This window comes from Schistocerca gregaria, chromosome 2 (genome assembly GCF_023897955.1).
Source record: "Schistocerca gregaria isolate iqSchGreg1 chromosome 2, iqSchGreg1.2, whole genome shotgun sequence".
In the NCBI taxonomy this organism is placed as follows: Eukaryota; Metazoa; Arthropoda; class Insecta; order Orthoptera; family Acrididae; genus Schistocerca; species Schistocerca gregaria.
This window is the reverse complement of record NC_064921.1, coordinates 606221284-606237246: the sequence shown is the minus strand read 5'-3', so window position 1 is coordinate 606237246 and position 15963 is coordinate 606221284. Positions and strand designations below refer to the sequence as shown.

At 37.5% G+C, this 15963-nt stretch overlaps 1 protein-coding gene across 5 annotated transcripts in view; it reads left to right on the top strand.

Annotated features, from left to right (window-relative positions):
* Positions 1-15402, top strand: part of LOC126334563 (extracellular sulfatase SULF-1 homolog) — a 1305433-nt gene extending 1290031 nt beyond the window's left edge. For 3 of the 5 annotated variants that reach the window (XM_049996944.1, XM_049996943.1, XM_049996945.1), the window contains 3 exons: positions 569-739; positions 2021-2111; positions 12839-15402. In XM_049996944.1, coding sequence (XP_049852901.1) covers positions 569-739; positions 2021-2111; positions 12839-12932 — 356 coding nt within the window. In that variant the 3' untranslated portion in view covers positions 12933-15402. The remainder of the gene's footprint in view (positions 1-568; positions 740-2020; positions 2112-12838) is intronic. The other 2 variants (XM_049996948.1, XM_049996947.1) reach the window with 1 other exon arrangement.
* Positions 15403-15963: the final 561 nt, after the last annotated feature.

Here is a 15963-nt window from a genome sequence, read left to right as displayed (position 1 = left end):
AACATTAACTGAAATTAACAAAGCAAACTATACAGTGTGTCACAAACATAATGTCATTATTTACAATCATATTAGCATATTTTAAAATGATTATTACTGTGCTACAAAGCACGCTCCAACTTTTACTTTGGTATGTCAATGTCTACATCCATGTAGGTATAGCTACAAATAAGAATGCCATTATTTACAGTGATATTAGCATTATTTTAAAGTCATTATTACGGTGCTGCACAGCATGCTCCAACTTATACTTTGGTATGTCAATGTCTAAATCCATGTAGCTACAAATAAGAGATTTGCCACCTACATACAGATTGATCGTACCTCATGTGGCTGACTGCAAGACAATAGGCATTGTAAGAAAATTTGAAACAATCTGCACATCATAAGTAACTGTTGAGACTAATAATATATTCAGATTCTTGAAGTCATCAGCGAGATTCATCATCAGACACCAGTATGAGTGTGACAGCTGCCAAAAAATATTACCAACAGGAAGCACAAAAAATTATTCATAAATATATGATAATTCAGTGCATATAATATATTGCTATTGCTGTCCACACAGATCCATTTCAACAGTGGAATCGAGTCCATTCTCTCAACACTTCTGAGCTGTCATATCTGCATGACCAGCTGGAAAAGCTGAAGGGTTGTCGTGGTAGTGCACAGTGCACTGTTGGGAATGCAGCTGCTGATGCGCAGCTTTACAGGAGGCACAAGCATGTACACTTTCAAGGTATGGAGTACATTGGTTTGTTTGAAATTTTCAATCAAATTTGATAAACTACTTTTTAGCATTGATTTTAGACATTTGGTAATGTACACAGTGAAATCGCTTGTAAATATTTAAGCACAGTCTATAACTCACAGTAAAAAAATTTCTTATTACCTGATTTCTACATAATTCATATAAAGTATAAAAAAACTGTGATGAAATCTTATCGTAAAAACTATCTATCACACATGCTACATAGTGCAAATCATCTTGATGTTCTGACACACAGTTTTTATGAAAGAGATGTTGATGTGAAATCACCACAAGACGCTAATTTTTTTTATAGTTCTGCGTGTTTTTTTACACAAAGTCATATTATATAGTAAGGCTATCAAATTTTGTTAAGATATATAAACTATGGAAAAGAAATGTAGGTATGTAATTTAAGAATAAGAATAACATAGAGTTATGGGAAGTTTCAGAGAGAAAGTATTCCTAGCTGTTCATGTGTTGGATAAAGTACTTCCAGAGTTGTACTTTGGAATAAGTTTTTTAAAGTACAAAAATGTGTTACAGAACACTGTATATCACAAATTCAGGTGTATTTTCTCTTTGACTCATAATGACTTATGGTCATGTAGTCAATTAATGATGTGTATCTAGAAACCATGAAAAAAGGTCATTGTTATCACCTCTGTATGTGTTTCATTCTCCAAAAAGACATCTTAAATTCAAGGACAATTTAGTTATATAATCTGCTATTTCACTTAGTCAACATTTTCCTCTATATTAGATGCAAATATCCTTTTGTACTATTTATGCCACTCATTATCACAGGATACTTGAATGTTCTGCATTGGATGGAGAAAGAACTTCAGAATGTACTTTATATTCATATAATCATTTTTTCAAACTTGATGAGGTACTTATTTTAGACTCTTTTTGACATCTGATAGATAGTAAAGCAGCCGACACAATCAGATTAATTGACAAAATTAAGGTACCAACTTAATGGTGAAATTAACAGAAATGGTTTGATTTTTCTTTTATGAATTGGTATCTGTTTGCTGGGAGACCTGGACATGGCTGGTGAACTTATTAATATGCTTAATGAACATCTTAACAAAGGCAAAATATAAAATAATAAATTGCACAATTGGCCTTGCATTATACAATGGAGAATCTGACACATTCCCCTAACCTTTGTTAATTTTTTGGTCATTAACTGTCTTCTGTAATTTAACCACCCTCCCTTTTAAACACCTCCTACATTCATTGTTTGTCTTATGAATTTCTTTCAAGATCCCAGTCTAGATAGGCCATCAGCTAAGCACATCATCAGTGAGTCAGTTCTCATGCTAACTCCAAATAAACAGAGGAAGAAGTTATCAAAGTGAGTAAATGAAAAAAAACTATAAATTTAATCTGTCAGTATGTCACTCTCAGATACATTTTAAAGCTCACTCTTAAACTGGAATGCACGTAAAGAGATTTTAATGTAAGATCATAGATACGGAAGTAAATTCTTATTCCTTTAGCATAGATAATTACATCATTTGGCACAGAAGTTTCGTGTTATTTAGTTCACTAGGGATTTTCTCCGAGCTTCTGCATGGCTGAATCATTTCATAGTTACTTTCATTAAAAATAAACAAACAATGGCTTAGCATTTATTTCAGACAAAAAATATTTTAACAGTCCTGCTTTCATTGTCATTTGTATCCCTTGCATGGGATGGGATGCTTTACAACAATGCTATGTAGTATATGCATCACTGCAAATGGCTTTGTTGCTCTGAAATTAGTTGCAGTCCCACTGCCAGCTGGCAGAGGCTTTTGAAATTAACCTTTAAGAAGCAACAGTTACTAATGTAAATTCATTTTCCATAATATACCACAGCAGAAATGCATCTGCTAATCAGTTGGTGTAATAGAAACATGGAATTTAAACATCTGCATCTTTTTAAGTCTTGTGAGCTAAGGTAAATATTTAAAGTAAAAATTAAAACAGTAACACCAGTGACTGAAATGCTAGAGAATCATCCAGTTAGATGAAAATGGATTATCTGGGAAGTGGAAGTTACATAATGAGCAAATAATTATGGAAAACAGCTAATGATTTCACAAAAAATGACACTAATAGCAAGTGTGAGGAAAACACAAAGAAAGGTGTTTAAGAATCGACTAAGAAATGGTAACAGGAAGACAGGATGTAGCACAAGTGAAAACTGAGAAAGTAACATTTACCCAATATTGTAAGCTAGATCACGAAGATAGCCAATGTTTTAAAAGAAGCAACATTCAGATAGTCAATGTGTGCCAAATTGTATTGGAAATAAAATTACCTTTTATAACTGGAACAAAGGTTATGAGACTCCGAATGATTTGTAAACAGTTACCAGAATCTACTGTTATGACTCATAGTATGTCCAATAACTTGTACTGCTGACTGTTACAGAGTGACATTGTGAGTCAAGTTTATGCTCATTCTTTATCAGTATTCTCTGACAGCCAGTGAGTGTTCAGTAATATCCTGAGCACTCTGCCACGAACGTTGTAGCCAGTGCAAGAACCGAACATGACTGAAGTATAATGGTGCAGAAGGGAAACATGGATTATTCTTGTTTGTGAGGATGGGGTCGAGTCTTCTGTGGGCGTTGTATGGGTTTGCAGATTATTTGGAGACAGATGTGATGTGTGGGAAAGCTGCAGACAAACCAGCTGTGATGAACAATAGTCCTTTATTAATTTATTTTCTCAGTCTTCTGAGTGTGCTCTATTTTCTGGTGCACTCAGGTGTTCCCTTGTAATATCCAGCACTGTAGCTACAGGTGACAGTGTACGGCAAGTGGAGTGGACAGAGTGCTGAGCTAGCATCTCTGGTATTCTGGCTGGGACTGTAATACCTGGCCAGAGGTGCTATGGATATGGAGTGTCACCGACATTTATTCCACTGCATAAAGGTGACAGCTTTGTTCCAAGTCATAGTCTGGGCTGACACTGAAGAGCATGGGCAGACACAGTGTTGGCTGCTTGAGCTGGGAAGACAGGCAGTGAGTGACACCACGTTGTGACCCAGTGGTGGCAGAATTACAGTGATGAGTCTGATTGACAGAGACTAGGCATCACATGTTGCCCAGCTGGCCAAAACATGACAAGCTAGTTTGGCAGTGGTTAAATACTACTGTTCCCTGCTGATTTCATACTAACAGCAATGTACCTGGGTCGCACCAATTGTTCTGTGATGGATGATGACCCCATTGTCTTAATTGGCTGCAATACCTTCTACAGGCTGGCCTCATGTCTCTCAACACAGAAGTGTTGCGAAGATGCTGAAAACACAGTCCATTGGCCAGCTGCGACTGACTCTGATTGTGGCCTGATTTTACCATGGTGCTCCTCTACTGGTTCCATGTCTCATTTATAACTTTTTATCATTACAATTTCCTTCCTTCCATGAAGAAAAATTCACCACATTTCCACCTTCATTCATATCACTTCGCCCTCTCAACCATGAAGTCCATACATTCTTTTCACAGTGTTTACTTCAGGTCACTTTTAATCCTTTTAGCAGGTATGGCATTTCAGGTTGTGGGAGGGTAATGGGAACCAGGAAGGCATTTTAATTTATTTACTTTTTGCACGCTAAATTCGTGTCTCTCACATTTGCCTATTACATATATCATATTCCTCCAAAAATTCAAATGAAATACTCAAATACTGCATTATGTCATACCCTGCATGTGCACAAATAATATGACACATTATCTGGGGTTAACATAAAAAAAGACATCCCTTATCCTGCACACTTCTCATTTTGTTAATCTATATGCATACTATTATGTTACTTTATCACTGTGAGCAAGCAAATAGTGAAAACTACCTGCAACAACCTACCATCATCAACTAAGAAGGAGAATACATGTATTGTGGCTACACTCTACCTTAACCCAGGTGGAACAGGCCTGACCTATGCAAACAGAGTGATTCGTGCACTGCCCACTTGCTTAGTGATACTGTCCTGTGTGAACTATTTGATATGTGTATTGTCCTTTTGTTCCACATTCTTATATGTTAGCAATTCAGAAAAGTTGTTTTGCAATAGTAAGAGACCTATGGTAAAGTTGTTTTGGTCACTGTTTCAGAATGTCATGACTTGGGAATCTGTACCAACTTTCTTCCTCTTTTCACCCTGTATTCCTCTCTCTCCGGCAGATTTATGCCACAGACCCAGCTATAGGTGCTATACAAGCACCACCTGTGCTGTACATTAATCTTGCAACTTCATGACTATGGATGCCCCACCTGTGCCATCAATAAAAAATCGCTTTAATTCCTTTACTTCTACATCTCTCCCAACATCTACTAGAGTTTCCCGCTATGTCACTTCTTTTGTTCAGTCGGCTGTTGCTGGTGGGTTTACTGCTATCATGAAAATTGCTTCTCGAGGGACATGGAGCGGTTCAACTAATAATGTTAGGTTTGACGACCATCTCGCATACGTGTGGTATCTCTGCATTTAGGCTGCTTTAAGGCAATGCTGAATGAAGACAGTAAAACCTAACCAAACAATACCATTGCATCTCTTTATTCTCATTCTAGGCCACTGGCACTGTATCATGACTTAAACTCACATTAATGAACTAAGTAGTACCTGTTAACTATTCTCTCTGGGTGTCACATTTTCCCGGTTCCACCTCCTAATATTTCTGACTTGGCCATGACCTTAAACCCTTTGTTATGACTATATTTGATTACTGATATACATGTTACTTTTATCGCCCTTTGTCATCCAGAAACAATTACTCTATGAAATTCTTTATTTGCAGAAAAAAATTATGCCTCTTCTGAATCACCATTACAAAATTACGATGTTTTCATAGTATCCAAGTTTTCTATGCCTGAGTCAAACACATTCTCTGCATTCACTGGCTGGTTAATGCACTTTTTATGGCAAAGCCAAAATACTATGGGATATGGGCAATGCATGGGGTGGAATGTCAAGGTAAATTTCACTGGGTGTATATCATTATATTTAACAGTTCAGTCCTTCATCTCTTACCAAACACTACAGCAGGATGTAACCCAGACATTATGAAAAAAGGTATGGGGACATCAAACCAAAGGATGTACAGAATTTCATGCGTGAAAATAAGAAGGTTTGTACTGCTACTTACATATCTTATTGCCCCTGTTACATTACTGCTGTCAGTCCTCTGCTATCAACGTGCTGTATATCTTCCTGGTTGACTTTAATCCATCAGTCCCCAAAGCAATGCATATTCTGTTACAAACTGTAACAGTGCAGAAATGGAATGTGGATAATTCTTGTTATTAGGATATGCCCAAGTCCTCCATGGGCATTGTAGATCGTTTGGGGAGAGGTGTGACGTGTGGGAAAGCTGCAGACAAACCAGTGGAATGCCGCAGTCAAACCACTGATCATACAACTTTTTTTTTTTTTTTAATTTATTCAGCTTAAACAGTTTCTGAGTGCGCTCTATTTTCTAGCACAGACTGGTGTTCCCTCATAATATTCAGCACTGTAGTTACAGATGACAGCATGTGGTGAGCAGATTGCTTCTGTCCAGAAGGCAGAGAGCTGTGCTGGTGTCTCCAGTATGCCTGCTGAGGGGGCAGGAAGCAGCCACAATTGCTTCAAATATGGAGTGAACACCGACATCTTCTCCACTGCAGAAGGTCGTGGCATCCCAACTACATGGCAATAGTGACAACATTGCCTGGAATTGTAGTCTGGACTGATGCTGAAGAGCAGAGGTGGGCACGGTATTGGCTGGCTGCTCATGCTTGGAAGACAAGCTGTGGTCCTTCATTCGTGACCCAGTGGTGGCAAAATTATAGTGACAGCCCCAATTGACACAGACTGTCACATACTGCCCAGCTGCCTGAAACATGATGATGTGGTTCGACTGCAGTTAAATACTGCTGTTTCCTGCTGATTTCAAAGTAACAGCAGTGTTCGTGGGTCACAACAATTGTTCTGCACTGGGCAATGAACCTGTTATCTTAATAAGCTGCAGTAACTCTTGAGGACTAGCCCAAGATAGTCTGTCAACACAGAGGCATCCTGAAAATGCAGTCCTCTGGCCAGCTATGACTGACTCTGCCTGTGACTCAATTTTGGCATAGTGCTCCTCTGCTGGTTCCAACTTTGATTTATAATTTTTATCCTATACAGCAGCAAGTTATTTACTGAATTTTTATTCCTTTGATTGTGAGTTCTAATAAGCAACAAATTCTACGTAACCAAGTGAGAGAGAGAATTTGTAGCACACAGTTTCTTCAAGTGCAAAGTCCCTCTATTTGTTTACTGCAACTGTTGCTGTTGCTGTCTGTGCCTCGACCTGTGCTGACCACCATTGTTCATGAATCAGACTATAGACCAGGCAGCTTTTATCCTTATTGGAAGTTTTATGGTAATCAGTACATGTCACTGGAGGGGTTCAGCAGACAACTTCACCAATTAGCTGCACAAATTCAAGTGTGACCACTGTTTACCTTATTTTCCTAGTTCATGGTGGTACACCTATACTTTTCTAGTATGGCTTCACATATGTAGCTGCCAATTTTTGTACAGTGTTGCTCCTCTGAGTAAATCCTGAAATCTGAAAGTACAGTGTATTTCAGCTACATGATGAGCGCTCTGGTAGGAATGGGAAACGTTTATGGTAGTATGGACCTCATTTTATGGTGCGGTTTAAGAAAAACAGACTCATTATGAGACCATGATCAAAAAGAAGTAATTTTGTGACTGGATGCCTCATCAATTTTGGTCAGGCCAGAAAAGTCTGAGAGGAGTGTTCTGCTAGTTACTTTAAGGACTTCATCCTATTATTGTTTCTTTGATACTTAGGAAGTTCATCATTCAGGTATAACGATGCCAGGGTATCCCAGAAATAATCTTCTATATGAGCTTGGTAGAGCAGCTGCAGGAAAAGGGAAAAGTGTTGCCCCTGCCCCCGCCCCCTTTCCATTCTTTGGCCTGAAGGCCATACAGCCAAAAGGAAAGGTTTGAATATTAGCTGTCTTGGACAGTACTCCTTGAACTTTTAAATCAATCCTTTTTTGGGAAAAGATTAATGTTCAAGTTATTTACTTATACAAAAAGTTTTTACAAGTGTATGCAGAAGCTGAATAAGGTTTGTGATAGGGCAGTTGGACCTACATGCTCTTTCTTCTTTTTTGTAGCATGAGCAATGTCACTTGCAGCTTGTGAAACATTGACTATCTCCGATGATTCTATCTGACCGACTGAGCTTTTCAAACATTTAATATGCCAAGGAAAGATTAAATATTTCCAACTTCACAGTGTGTTCCAAGGACACACACACACACACACACACACACACACACACACACACACACACACACACACACACACACACACCATACCGAAGGTGATATTTAAATGACAAATTAATTTGTAAAAACAACAAAAATATGAAATTCTTGCAGAATATTAAGAAATCTAAACTGTATCATCAATAAACTTGAATCAGATTAAATTTTGGTAGCCTAAGGATCCTTGAAAGATATCTTAACCAATCAATAAAGAATAAGGAAGCATATGATTAAATCTTTCAGGTGATTGTGGCTCAACAAGAATTTGTCAATTAGCAAAGGTGAGATCATCTTCAGCTTTTCAATGAAATGAGGTTCATATGGCATAAAAAGCTTAACCTACAATCATCTGCCTTTGCCCTATCTCGAACTTATTTACTGTAAAACAGTTCCAAAACTTCATCACTTCTATATGAGCTATGTTAAAAGGTCACCCCAATTGTGAAATCTGGCCAGTATACAAACATAACATCACTTGTCCTAATCAGTCACTACTTATGCATACATAATCAACTGTGAGAATACCTTTATTTATCGGAATAAAGTACTGAAGAGAATCTGCTGATGAACAAATCTAACTGAAAAGTCTCTCATCAAGGACAAACTGTGCTGTACAAATAGTCTACAGCAAAAAAAATCCTCTTGAGCGTATTCTGAAGCACTACGCACTTGGCTGTTTTTCTGTTACTCAGATAGCCTGTAATTACCCTTATCAGTTCTTCTGCTCCCGAGATTTGAAAACAGGAAATGGACTTCCAATGAATACTCCACTATTTTTTTGTTCTGTGATCAGTCTTTTATTTTACTCATATAATTCTTTTTTTACCATACCTCCCAAGTGTCTTAAGTTAAAAGATGTAACTATTTACCCGAACATAGTAAATTGCTTCCGAGTTTCATTTTTCACATTTGGCAATGTAAGTGCTTAGAGCTCACTATTCACAACTGGTACTGCCCTAAAGTGATTTTTGGTGGGTTGTTCTTTTGTTCTAGGACTAAGTAAATTTCTCCTTGTCCTCTACAGTCTATACTTTTCTATACCTTTATAGCATGGTAGCTTCACCTTCTAATAAAGGTGATGTTGATTCCGAACCAAAGCTCAAATTACCATTTTCCACTTTTTCATATGCGTGTCATATCTCTCTCAGTATTTTACTATTGCATTCAAAATGAATGTCATGGTAAAGTAGTTATGGCTTTTGACTTGTATCTGGAAGAAAAAGGTTTCAAACTCTTGTACATCCTACATAAAATCACTAATGGGTTTAATACTTGTACCCAGTAACTTGTTGACCAGTCATGTGTGGCAAAAGAAGCTAGCAAAAGTAAAACCCAAGTTTTAAATTTCATATTTAAGAAATCGTTCACATAGGAGAATTGTAAAAACATACTACAGTTTGGTCGTTGCACAGTCTCCCATAAGGAGGATGTAGTACTTAGTGTAACTGGTATAGTGATACAACTGAAAGAGTTGAAAGAAAATAAGTTTTACAGAGAGTACTCTACAGCACTGGCTCCCTGCTTATCACAATCTCTCACCCCAGCACAAAAGTACCAAATAACTGGAAAAAAGCACAGGTTACTCCCGTATATAAAAATGGTAAGATACGGAACTCACAAAATTACAGACCAATATCGTTAACATCAGTATGCTGCAGAATCGTTGAACATATTTCAGTTCAAACGCAATAAATTTCCTCGAGCTGGAAAAGTTTCTCTCCACAGATCAGCATGGCTGTGGAAAGCATCGCTCATGTAAACTCAGCTTGCCCTTTTCTCACACGAGATTTTGCAAATCATGGATGAAGGGCAGATTCCACATTCCTAGATTTCCCTAAAAGCATTTGACACAGTGCCACACTGCCAACTGCTAATGAAGGTACACGCATACGGAATAGGTTCCCAGGTGCGTAAGTGGATCGAAGATTTCTTAAATAACAGAGCCCAGTATGTTTTCCTCAATGATGAGTGTTCATCATGACAAAGAATCATCAGGAGTGCCTCAGGGAATTGTGATTGGACTGCTGCTATTTTCTATATACATAAATAATCTAGTGGACAGGGTAAGCAGAAGTCTGCTGTTGTTTACTGATTATGCTGTGATGTATGGGAAGATGTTACAACTGTAGGAGGATAGAAGATAACTTAGACAAAATTTCTAGTTGGTGAGATGAATGGCAGCTAGCTCTAAATATAGAAAAATGTAAGCTAATGTGGGTGAGTAGGAAAAACAAATCCATAATGTTCAAATATGGCATTATTACTGTACTGACAACACAGTCAAGTCACTTAAATATATATATGTGGAATGCTGCAAATCAGTATGAAATGGAATGAGCATGTGAAGGTTGTAACAGGGAAGCCAAATGGTTGACTGGTTAATTGAGAGAATTTTACGGAAGTGTGGTTTATCTGTGAAGGGGACCATATTGGGACATTAGAGCAACCACTGTTGAATACTGTTAGAGTATTTGGGATCCACAACAGGTTATATTAAAAGAAGACACCAAAGCAATTCAGAGGCGAGCTGCTAGATTTGTTACCAGTAGGTTTGAACAACACACAAGTATATGGAAACACTGAGAACTCAAATGGAAATCACTAAAGGGAAGATGAGATTCTTTTCGAGGAGCACTATTGATAAAATTTAGAAAACAGGCATTTGAGGCTGATTGGCGAATGATTTTCTGCTGCCAATGTACATTTCGTGTAAGAACCATGAAGATAAAATAGAAAGAAACTTCCACATGGGAAAAATATGTTAAAAACAAAGATTCCAAGACTTACCAAGCGGGAAAGCGCCGGCAGACAGGCACATGAACAAAACACACAAACACACACACAGAATTGCTAGCTTTCGCAACCGATGGTTGCTTCTTCAGGAAGGAGAGGGAAAGACGAAAGGATGTGGGTTTTAAGGGAGAGGGTAAGGAGTCATTCCAATCCCGGGAGCGGAAAGACTTCCCTTAGGGGGAAAAAAGGACAGATGTACACTCGCACGCGCGCGCGCGCACACACACACACACACACACACACACACACACACACACACACACACACACACACACACACACACACACACACACACACACACACAAGCAGACATATTTAAAGGCAAAGAGTAAGGGCACAGATGTCAGTCGAGGCGGAAGTACAGAGGCAAAGAAGTTGTTGAAAGACAGGTGAGGTATGAGCGGCGGCAACTTGAAATTAGCGGAGGTTGAGGCCTGGCGGATATCGAGAAGAGAGGATATACTGAAGGGCGAGTTCCCATCTCCGGAGTTCGGATAGGTTGGTGTTGGTGGGAAGTATCCAGATAACTCGGACGGTGTAACACTGTGCCAAGATGTGCTGGCCGTGCATCAAGGCATGTTTAGCCACAGGGTGATCCTCATTACCTACAAACACTGTCTGCCTGTGTCCATTCATGCGAATGGACAGTTTGTTGCTGGTCATTCCCACATAGAAAGCGTCACAGTGCAGGCAGGTCAGTTGGTAAATCACGTGGGTGCTTTCACACGTGGCTCTCCCTTTGATCGTGTACACCTTCCGGGTTACAGGACTGGAGTAGGTGGTGGTGGGAGGGTGCATAGGACAGGTTTTACACCGGGGGCGGTTGCAAGGGTAGGAGCCAGAGGGTAGGGAAGGTGGTTTGGGGATTTCATAGGGATGAACCAAGAGGTTACGAAGGTTAGGTGGACGGCGGAAAGACACTCTTGGTGGAGTGGGGAGGATTTCATGAAAAGATAAGATTAGAGAGATTATGGCTCATATGGAGGCATATGGACAGTCATTTTTCCCTCACTCTATTTGTGAGTGGAATAGGAACAGTACAGGGTACCCTCCAACATGCACCATATATTGGTTTGGGGAGTATGTATGTAGATATTTCACACTGTTTTACATGCTCAGTTGGGTTCAATACAACGATTTATTTAATAACTAAGATGGAACACGCTTAGAAAGAAAAGGAAATACAAAGCTACAGGGGACAGCAATGAAAAGAGGCATCAAGTGTGACATGTCTTAAGATACTGTTACTAGCATAGCACAACTTGTCTGAGTTTTAAGTCATATTTCAGACTATTGTTGCTTGTTCATTAGATGATGGGAATATAAAATCTAAAATGGGCTGTAATGTTTCAGAAATAAATTATGTTTTACATCAGTGATGTGCCCTATGATGATGTAACCTCACTATAAACTAATAGTCTCTCTACACTGCATGGCATCTTAATATCAAATGATATGAACTAACACTGCATGTTCAGTGACTTCTCATAGAGCTAGTTACTACAAGGTTAACTGTTGATGCTCAATCTTTCCACACCCTCCAACTCCTCTCTCATCATTCCTCTATGATCCATACATCCATCTACTTCAGACTGCCACACCTTCAGAGAGGTGTATTCTTACCTTTCATTTTCCCTCTTATACTCTAGTTCTTTTAAGAATAAACTTATATTCCTGAAGTTTGTGATGCAATATTTACTTCTAAGTGTTTCAGCAGGTCATGTTCATTGTACGTTGAATCTTTATTAGCTTTTTGTTTCAAGTTAAATGCTTTCATTTTTTATTTTCTTAAAATGAATACAATATAGCTTATTCATGTTATTCAGCAAAAGAAAATACTACATTGGTTTGTTGAGTAAAAAATATTTCAGCTAGAGAATAAATAACAGCAAAACCATAATGTATATCTTCATGTTATTTGCTAGATAGAGACAAATGACTGACTCATTTTATTTTGAATTTGCAGACCATGGAACAGACGTAAGACATGGCAGAATGAATGGAGCCACACACCGAGGCAACGCAGGAGAAGGTACCGTCAGTATTACCAGCAGCAGTGAGGCACGTGCTAAGCACATGACAAAATAACGTACCACGTCTCCCAATTCTCTCTATTTTCCTACTTGACTGCAAACTGTATTTCACATGAGCAATTTTTTAAAAAAAATTAGGAGTAGACAATTTATTAATTATTGAGCTTACAGAATTTATATAAAAGACTGAGGTGAAATGCACACTGAAGAGGAAAATAACTGCAGTCTTCTTATACTGTCATGTAAATATAGGAACACTGTAAAACTGTCATTTTTAAGATTAATGTTTTTTTCTACATTATTTGATATGAAGAAAATACGGAGCAGTACTATGGAGTATTATTCAGTATAGAAACATGCACATTTATATTCAGCAGTATGGAAATGGATTATAAATATTTGTGACCTGTTTGCCAAGTTTCAAACTATCCTTGCTATGTTTTGAAGAGAAATCCACAGTAACTAGTGACTACTGCTATATTTGAACACATTAAATCACAAAACATTCGAAGTCTGTCTTTTGTTGCACATAAAAGAGTGCTGAAATGAATAAAGCTGACTGAAGAACTTCATCCCATTGTTTCGTATGTGCTCTTGTGATGTGTGAGATACCATTTCCAATGTTTAATTTGTTATATCAGAATATTTTAGGAGACTTCAAGAAGGTGATGTGTTTTTGAAAGTTTCGCGCATTATAGAGTTCGATTTGCGAAACAGAAGGTAATACTGTGTGAAAATGATATGTAAGTCAATCACTTTCAAAAAAATATATATCTTTCTCTGAAAACACCACTTTACAGTATGTTTAGGAATTAAGAGGCCTATTTATGCAGTGCTTACACAAGATCTGCAACATTCTCTGAAGAACCAAACTGTAAGCAATACACAACACAATGTAATTATTAATACTAAGTATTTGTGTTGCAGGCCCACTGAAATTTCACAAATTTTCTTATATGTGAAAGATTTTCCTCTGGAAGTGATTGATGTATAGCTATAATTAACCTACTATTTAAATACTGCAACTTGCACAAACTACTAAATACAGAAAAATTATATGGCAACAAAACTTCTCAACTTGTATTTATATAAATGGCATAATGTAGCTGCAGAAGTTTTGCTGATTTAACCCTGAATTACCTGCTCCCATTCTCAAATAGTGTTGCAAAGCAGGTATTTTGTTTTCCCTTGCAGCTTCATAGCATATAACTATTCTTTTAATCTTCTGTTAGTAATTTTTATTTTCATCCATTTCTCTACATAAATTTTTACAGTTTCAAATGATAAATACCGCTAACACAATGTTAGCTTGTCTTTGAATGTTTCACTACACGTAAAGTTCTGCTTCTACATGGTTATTTTGTCATAAAATGTATGTCCATTTAAAAACTAATAGTATAGCTACAATGCAACGCCACAATATTGTTTCATAAAAAATAATGTGTGTTCACATTCACTGTCAGTACTTATGAAATGCTCATTCATGTAACTTAACTGCTTCACCATGCAAAAAGTTCTAAGTCAGTCAGTGAAACATGTTAACTTCAGTGTGTGTGTGTGTGTGTGTGTGTGTGTGTGTGTGTGTGTGTGTGTGTGTGTGTATGAGAGAGAGAGAGAGAGAGAGAGAGAGAGAGAGAGAGAGAGAGAGATCTATCTGTGATAGTGAGATAAGAAATTTTACAGATGGCTCCATGTTAACTGCAATCAGATGAATTCTTTTAATTTATTGGTACTAGAAGTTTGTAACATTTTCACTGCTCTTCTCCTTAATTTCTACCTTTTCTGTACTAATAAGATCACTAAGTTATTTGACATGGTTATTAAACGCTTTATACATAAAATAACTAAGAAGATGAATGTGTGAGCAACTTTAGATACTGAGTCTCCAACAGCATCAGTGTTTTGATTTGATTTGCAACTGTGAATGCCTCTGGTATGATTTTCATAAGGACAGTAGGCAGCAGTGCTCTCTCTCTCTCTCTCTCTCTCTCTCTCTCTCTCTCTCTCTCTCTTTTTTTGCAAGACTTTTAGCTGGACAAAAGTTTTCATTTGATACCACACTATATACCTGACTTTAGACTTTAGTAAGTGCATTCTGAGTTCGGCATTAAAATTCTTCTTGCAGTGATTAATAGAAGTCACTATCAAATTAGAACTAAGGACATACCATTAACTCAAATATTACTGGCATGACAAATCATTGTAAAGAGAAAAAACTCCTAGCATTTGAAATAACAGCTCCTGAAAATAAACACAAGCTTTTATTTAAGAAATGAGGATTTGTAAACAATGTATAGTTGATTTTATGTAGATATTAACTGTATATGTTTTCAATGTATTATTCATTAGATTGTACAGACACTGTTTCCTTACAGAGGCAGTATGTGATTTTATAAACCAACATGTATGTATTGTAATCAAGTATGTGTGAACAGTGTTGAAATGAAGAAACTGAAAATGTACAAATCATTGTAATAAATCTGTGTTTTAAACATAATGTTTTAAAAACATTTAAGTACAGTAAATATTTCTCCATTTAAAGTAGTGTGTTGATTAGGAATGACTGCTTAATCAAACTGCTACTCACTCGTGCATGCCTAGTTAACTCTCTTCACCCCCCCTTTCCCCCCACCAATGTCAAGTTGCCACTAACAACAGTAACCATTTGCACTCCATTATGATCACCTGTGTCAATTTAGCCATGCAAAGCAAGCTTCCCATATAAAATGCCTGGACATAAACTTGGTGTCCTTTGCATAGGAATTAATAAGAGGTTATAGGAAGGCAAATCTGCAACCAAATTATCTAGTGAGTAAGAGGTTGGTACATAGACAATTACAGATAAAAAAAAGATGAGCCTAACAAATTTTATAATTAAGCTTGATTCTACTGATGGATTGACAAATCATAAAACTATGAGGCTCAACACAAACACAGATCTATGTAGACAACGCTGTTTACAAATGGTTTACACAAAAATGATCACAAGGAGAACCTATTAGGTTGGTGCACAAGAGCGTTTTTGTTTCGTATGTTGGTATTCCGGTTGCTATGGGTT